Source organism: Lepisma saccharinum, chromosome 26 (assembly GCF_977018435.1).
Source record: "Lepisma saccharinum chromosome 26, izLepSacc3.1, whole genome shotgun sequence".
NCBI classification, from domain to species: Eukaryota; Metazoa; Arthropoda; class Insecta; order Zygentoma; family Lepismatidae; genus Lepisma; species Lepisma saccharinum.
In genome coordinates this window covers 864410-872522 of record NC_139254.1, presented here as the reverse complement: position 1 = coordinate 872522, position 8113 = coordinate 864410, and the positions used below count along the sequence as shown (strand labels likewise).

The 8113-nt window shown below is 39.0% G+C and overlaps 1 protein-coding gene across 1 annotated transcript; it reads left to right on the top strand.

Moving 5' to 3' along the window:
* The first annotated feature begins 3140 nt into the window (after nt 1-3140).
* On the top strand, nt 3141-5105 carry LOC145979352 (uncharacterized). Its single transcript, XM_083112214.1, has one exon. It carries the CDS (start codon nt 3141-3143, stop codon nt 4689-4691), a length of 1551 nt encoding a protein of 516 aa, XP_082968340.1. The 3' UTR covers nt 4692-5105.
* The last annotated feature ends 3008 nt before the right edge of the window (nt 5106-8113 follow it).

The following is an 8113-nucleotide window of genomic DNA, read 5'->3' as shown; positions in this document are numbered from 1 at the left end:
AGAACATAAAAGTTACAATCCATAAACAGTCACTATTTATACTATTTTTGTGCGGTTTATATTTTTACACATTAACTCTAAACAAACGCTTATAAACTTATCTGTTATATTTATGTTCATGCGTGTCGACCCCCTGGAATTTAGTTTTATATTACAAAGAAGCAATAAGGTACATTCTATAGCAGAATATCCCAAACAGAATTCCAGGTTTGCGTATTCTACAACTTAATTCGATGAAATGCTTTCCATGAGTTTTAAAAATTCCAGAAAGGAGATTTGTATGTGAGAAGTCTCAGCATGTAAACTTATGGACTACAATGTCCTTCTAACTTTCAAGGATTTTCCTCGAACGAAGTGTTAAAATTTAATAACAAAATAGCACAAACATGCATTTCAATATATTTACGGTATGAAGTGTAAAAAATTAAGAAAATCGTTCCCCTGGATATTCATTAATCTGATGTATCGAGAGAAGACTTTCCTCAAGGATATAATAATATTAATAATAGTTTGGCAACAAAATTGTTTATAGTTATCATAGTAACCATTATTATAGCTATTATTCATTTTTAGTAATATAGGAAAATTTAACAAACAATTCTTGAAGCTTACACTTTTATGTGAATAAGTATGTAGACAGACACTCTTTAGACACAATTTTGTCACTACACTACACTATACACAGAAGTTGAAAGTAACTGTTGGTTCAAATTGTTACCTTCAAAATACACATTTTAAAGACGTTTTAAGATAATTATTTTCCTCTTTTATAAATATTTTTATTTGGTTTATTAGTGTAAGCGTTTACAACAGACTATTATTTCGTATTTTTTCTATATTGAAATCAATATTATTGTAATTATTTTTTGGGAAATTTGTTCATCGTCACTCCACACAAGTAAAACGGCGACTGCGTAACATCCGGGGAAGGCAAAAACGTATGACTATAGATAATGAACATTTCTACTTAGATAACTCGGTATAGCTCAGTTGATAGAGCAATGGCCCGGGTAACGACATTGCCTTGCAATCAAGGGGTCCAGGATTCGATACCCGGTGGAGGCAGTGGTTCGGATCCCACTTTAAAATGTAGATCCAGTCCCGATTAACATTTGTGCATAAGGTGGACTTAAAAAAACAAAAGCAATCAATCAATCAATCAGTTTCAAAGATAATAAAATTTCACTTTTAATGCCTCAATTGACACAGCTAAATGTGTAATTTTGTTATCTTTGAAATGATCTTGTCTGATCTTCCCAATCGATGCATTTTAGTGCATACTGACAAAAATACCCTTTTATACATTTCTATGTTGATTTTGACACACTAAAATGTGCATCATTTGCAGTTTATACACGCTAATGCGTTATTGGAGTGAAAAGATATGACACTTTTGGGTTCTGTACATATTCCCATAAAATTAACCGAACGTATGCAAAAATCAATAATTTTATGTAAACCAGAAGTTTGGATATTCGCTCTTTCTTCGCAGAGCGTTGAATTTTCGGCCAGGGATGGCCAGATCCGAATCATGAAACATCAGATTCCCTGGTAATCAATTTTGCGGATGGACCGGATTTTCTGTCACTGATCCGGGTATACCTGGTTGTCACAGGATCTTGATATTTTCGGAAGCAGTTACCCTGAATCCGAAATTATCTGGCCAACCATATTCTCAGTTTCCCGGCCCTCTCACGCTCACGCTACATGTACAAGAAAAGTACGAATTCGTCAATAATTAAAATCTTGAAGAAAGTTGCATGTTAGAAATTCAACCCTTCTCATTGGTGAATTTTCCACGGTGCAAATAATAATCATATTCACAGCTTGTATGATACTATGTACTTCTATTATTATTATTAATTATTTCGCGCTTTTATGAGATTGTAGCGCTCCCACAATTATTCTAAAAAGCTTCAAGAATCTCCCCAACGATTTGACCTTTAAAAATTTCTAGACGGGGCTAACACAGTAATATCAATTGTACAGTATTATTATTATTATTATTATTACGCATGAAACGGAGGACAACAGCGAAAATAAATATAACAATATAGCCTGTGTGTCGCTTGTGTATTATAAATATAAATGTCTATAAATAAGCAAAATAATAAATAGTGAATAGTGCAAGACTTCCAACACGATTGTTAGCAATATTCAACCCACTACATGTTAACAAGTACGACAGAAATAGACAAGCATTCATGCCATGAAATAAATAAACTGTGGACTGTCATGCATAGTTATTACATGGAATGTAAAGACTACCATGTTCACTCCTGTTCAGATAAAGTGGCACATTCTTAAACTGTTCAGCCCTATAAAGTGTGTCACTTTATGTGAACAGGAGTGTACAAGAATATGTGAACAGTATGCGTGCGTTCTTGAAACATACATTCACAATTTAAGTCTAAATCTACATCAATTATAAACCTTTCATTTTTGTAAACACATTTTCTTGTCTGGGAAAGTTTGAGTATCAGAATTATAAACGATTTTCCGACTTCGTGAAGAAGTTTTTGGTTCTTTTAGACATTAGGCAAACTCAACAACTAGCTAGCGTAGTGAGAATAGGGAAAAACTCAGGAAATGCGCAGCACACACGAAATGTTTGAGTCTGATAAACTACATATATATGTAGTATATAGAAAAAAAACATTTTATTTGCAAAGCACTTATTGGCGAAGTTTGAAACAAATGAAAATCGAAACTGAATCTGTAGTTGATTGGCGTTTATTACAAGGTGATCGAAGGAGGCTTATTTGTTATAATACAGATTTGCACTATTGGAAACTACTAATAAGTATAACAATTTTATAATGCGAACGAAACACGAAAAGCTAACGGAAGAAGCTAACATTATAATTGAAATTTCTCGATTCCACACACTGTTTATAAAGGCTCTTACACAATATACCTCCAAATGAAAATATTTTCACAAAATAAGTTTTCGCTGTATTATATAAATTGTAAAGAAAAATGAATAGTGAACAATACAGATATTTATTGTAAGGATGGAGTCTATTCAGATTGAGGCTCTCGAAAGTAAATTGGATCTGTGCTGAGGAAGAGCACGTTCAATTGTCCCGTGTTTACAAACGCAGAGCCGCTTTGTTATCTCAGCCACGAGTGCCAACTGAATGGCCAGTCTCCGGGGAAGGGGGAGGAGGGGGTCGCTAACGGCTTACCTGCAGAGTCCCTCCGCCGGGCGAAGATCTCTCCCTTGTCCTCCGTCTTCCTTCTCGCACTGCAGCAGCCAGCGAGGGGGCGGGGGCCGGACGAGGGGTCGCAGCCAACCACGTCGGAGGGACGTGCACCGCGACGCCACGCCCCCTCGCCTCGCGACCAACCGGAGGCCGCTCCGACGTTGTAAATCGTCCCTTTCCGGCGGCGCTGCATGGCGACCAGTGGCACGGCGAGCGTCTTCGCCCGTGGATCGCTGTTTCCGTCTCTTGCCTACCCTGGCCGCTCCGATGTGCTTTGCGATGGAGGAAGGTGTGCTCGTGGGCCGAAGTTCCGTGGACAGCACCGTGTCCGACCCGGACCTGGCCGCTTCGTTGTCCGCGTCGTCCACCGGCTCGCTGGCCGTCAACGTGGCCGACTCGCCGCTCGACCTCCGCGGCCACGTGGCCGTCGCGTACCCGTCGGACACCGACGACGACGGCGACGTCAACGTGGACTCCGACGACCCGGAGGACGTCCCCGAAGCGTCTCGACGCCCCGACTCGCCCGAGCATCCGGACCCGGGCTCGAGCGCCGCCAAGAGCGAGGACGAGGACGGGAAGAAGAAGTCGAGCCTCGTGAAGCCTCCTTACTCCTACATCGCCCTCATCACGATGGCCATCCTGCAGTCGCCGCACAAGAAGCTCACCCTGAGCGGCATCTGCGAGTTCATCATGTCCCGCTTCCCTTACTACAGGGAGAAGTTCCCCGCGTGGCAGAACTCCATCCGCCACAACCTCTCCCTCAACGACTGCTTCATCAAGATCCCTCGGGAGCCTGGAAACCCCGGGAAGGGCAACTACTGGACGCTGGACCCCATGGCGGAGGACATGTTCGACAACGGGAGCTTTCTGCGCCGCCGAAAACGCTACAAGCGCCAGCCGCCGGACTTCCTCCGGGACCACGCTGCTTTCCTGGGACCGGACCCTTACCACCACGCTGCCGCGACCCTCTTGGGCCCGCACCACCCTCTCCACGGCCACCCGTCCGCCGTCAACCCGTACCCGTACTTGTCGCCTCTGCCGCCCGCACTTCCTCTCCTCCCGCCCGCCGACCTCGCGCGGCTGTCCCTGACGCCCCTGGGGCTCAACCTCTTACCGCCGCCCGTCACCTTACCCAAGCCCGTCCCCGTGAGCGTGACTTCGACGATGACCAGCCGAGGCCTCGTCGCGTCGTCCCCTTCCCCCAAGGCGTCGAAGAACGGCTTCAGCATCGACTCCCTCATCGGGCGGGTGACCAGCTCCGAGCCCACCAAGCCCACGCCCGTCGCCCAGAGACTGCCGCTGACCCTGGCCCTCAAGAACAGGCCGGGGCTCGTCCTGGAGTCGAACCCGCAGCCGGCAGTCACTCGGTCCCTGGACTCTGCGTTCTCGCCGCTCGGCATGGGCAGTTTGGGACTCGTGACGTCGCAGGGCCACTACAACCACGCCCCCTCCTCGGGGATTCCCCACACGGCGTGGGCGAGGTGAGATCCGGCCTTCTTCTTCAAAAACCTACCAAAGAATTCCGACGAAGATTGCGAATGAACAATGCCGCAAGAACTGTATATAGTACGTGGGCTGTGTAAATTATGTATATCTGAAAATGCGTACAATGTGTTCACTATATAAAGAAAGCGACGTTGTCAATGTTAGTGTCATATTTATAACAATAGAGTGTTTAATAGATGCTCATCAAATAGCTATATATATATATATGTACATACATATACATGTACCGAAGATCTCGTCCTGTGTCTTTGTGTGTATTGCTGGAGTCGTGAATGTATGCAGTGTGATGTGACAAGTGAACTTTCAGAGAACGACTGATTCTCTTAGACCACAAACGGTGACAAGTGTAAGTGTTCATGTGCAGCTGGGTTAATTTATAGTTCCTCGTTAATAAATGTTAATCAGAGAAAAAAATCCACATGCGTTTCGCTTTGTTAATCATATGCACAGTTTTTTAAGGTAATTTTTATAATTTTCGTAGATTTGTTTTGGTGCTTTCTGAGTTTCATTAATGAGTAATGCAGTACATTTAGATAGAATCTTTGGGCCCGCACACAAGGAAAATTAAGGCATTAATTCCTCCAAAAAAGCATCAACCGCAGTTTCAAACAGAAACGTGTAAATTCATGACATGTCGAATAGCCTATGCACTAGTGTGTTACTCTTGTTATAAATATTAAGTTTATTAATATCTTACTACTGCACTCTAAAATGTTATTTTATATTTTATAAACTTAGTTATTTCGAATTCTTAAAATATAATTAATCCGTTCAAATGTATAGAATTATATTTCCCTTTTTTAATGCAGATAATTATTGTGTAACATGTTAGTCGTCTTCTACTTGCTGTTTTTCAAATTTTGACAACAGATTAACAAAAGTTACAATAGGATTAACATATAAATGCATGGAAAATTAATCAATCTGATGAAATAACGATAGAATGAAACGCAAACATGCAAGAAATATTGAGTCGAGTACAGAAAAAGCATTTCATTTTCTTTTGATGGATTAAAAATGTATTAAATCCTAAGTTTCAATTAAGGATGAACAGGCTGTTTCATCAATTGATTCTTTGGAAGTGCACAACATGCATTTGACGGCTTAATATTCTTAATTTTCTTTTCTGGATATTTTTTTCAAAGTTCTTTCTTAGAAAAGAAAAACACGATATTTTTTTGAATTCTGAAAAATTGTAGCGGTCTCTATGTTTGAATATGTGGCAGGAGATGCAGTAGAATATTTATGTAGGCTTTTATTATTTTTTGGAGAACCTTTGTCCTGGTCAAGCCTGCATTTTCCGCTAATGTTTCAAAGTGCTCAGTCATAAGGTATTACATTTTTATGTAGAAAATACGCGTGGTCTTGAAGTATTGCTAAAATGTTAACAAATATTCGACAACCGTATGCACTTATTTCTCCTGAATGTTCTTCAAGAATTTTAAAACAGCCATAATTTTCAGAAATCATAATATTGTCTTGGTGAAGATGAGAAAGTTTTTACAAAATAATAGGTTGCAGCACTGGATTGAAAGGTTCAGTCTTGCACTTAACGATTTAATATGACTATAACAAAATTATTGTAACGAAAACTCCAATGCCGTCTGTTTGTGGGAATGCAACTGAAATTTATCCTTTTTTAGTTGTCATTATTTTCCACGAACTAAACATTCAACCAATCTTTGAACAAAGTATAGTTAGTAACTTCATGACACTGAGCATTTACAATTTCTTATTCATTTTACATTTCTTTTAGACCATGCAAATCCACATTAATTTTCCTGCCTTTATAAAATATAGCAAAATGCACAAGATAATTTTAAAATGAACGCGATGGAAATATAATAATTATAACAATAAGAGAGCCTTCTTCATGCTACACGTACAACTTTGATACAAAAATAAAGTTTCTTATTAAAACTCGCAGTAATTAATATCTAATATATTTTTCGGCATACGTATTGTCTTTACTTTCGCATTTCCTATTTACAGCTTGTCGCAAAATACACGTAGAACTTCATTTTTTTTTTTTTTTTTTTTGCAATTTAAGTGCATTATTTGATTCTGGCATCAACAGCAAATGAAGTTTGTCATGTTTTCTCCATTTATGCATACTTCCCTTATTTTAGACCAAAACATGTAGTTGAATTTATCAACATTTAACACAGGTTGTGGTATGTAGCAGTATCTACTCCGTTTCAAAGAAACTTTATATTCAGCATGAGCATGTACTTCATACATTTAGATGTTTGTCTAAATCTATAAAATTCGTCGTTCCTTTGTAATCATTGGGTCCCGGGTTCGATATCCGGTGGACACACATAGTGGTTCGGATCTCACTTTTAAACTGTAGATCCTATCCCGATTAGCCTTTCTGTGCATAAAAGGACCTAAAACAAAGACTCAAACGAACAAACAAATTTATAAAATTATTTTTTCCCGATAATGAATTACTGTAATTTTCTGTATGGATTGTTTATGTTGTAGGCCTATAGTTAATGAAAAAGTTTCACTAGATTTTGCATGTCAAGTAACACAGCAAAATATTATATTAATACTTCCTCATTTGTGATTATTTGAGAACAAGTTGGGGAAGTTTTCTTATATCACGTAGATTACAGTTCAACATTCACAGAGACTATCAACACTGCCTTCTTAAACATTCAACAATTGCAGTTCTTTCACAGTATTCTTTTGTTTTGCGAAACATAATATCCATTGCTGAAATGTCACATATATGTATAACAATCATACAAATAAACGTGCACGTATTTCGCAGTTCAAGCCCTTGATATAAACTCAAAGTTTGCCTTTTTAAAAATAGATCTTGGTAGCACTGTCGTATTGCATTTTATTCCCATACATTCTGCCTCATGTTGAGCTTTTGTTTGAGCTTGGACTGATTTTTTTTATTTATATTTTACACTTCATGTGTTACTTAAAAAAAAAAAACTGTTTCTCAGCAAAGAATATACATACGACAGAGCAACAATTTAAAATAATATCTACTGTATATGTATATTGTAGGAACTTCGGACGTTTTGATGACAAGACTGTTTATTATCAGGATGAGAATTTATTGTTGTGTGAAGTGTGTGTGGCGAACAAATATTTTCAATTTTCTCTACATCTTTTAAATTTTTAGACTCTCTTATCTCAAATTAAACGAAAGAGACGAATAATTTTCTGGGAAAAATAAGCAACAAATAAATAAACGAAAGAAAGCATGCATTTCGAACAAGAATGAAATTTTAAAGTTTGTGATGTTATTTCCAAAGTTCAGATTTTTTCAAAGTGCTTCCACTTGTATTTTGGTTTCATTTGTTTTTAGTTATTTAGCGTCGCTTTTCTGCCACTTCCGTCTAATCGCGACGTGAGGATGAATGATCATACTTGTATGT

Excerpts from the sequence above, each read along its gene's own strand:
- LOC145979352 (XM_083112214.1), top strand. The coding sequence starts at position 3,141 with ATGGCCAGTCTCCGGGGAAGGGGGAGGAGGGGGTCGCTAACGGCTTAC.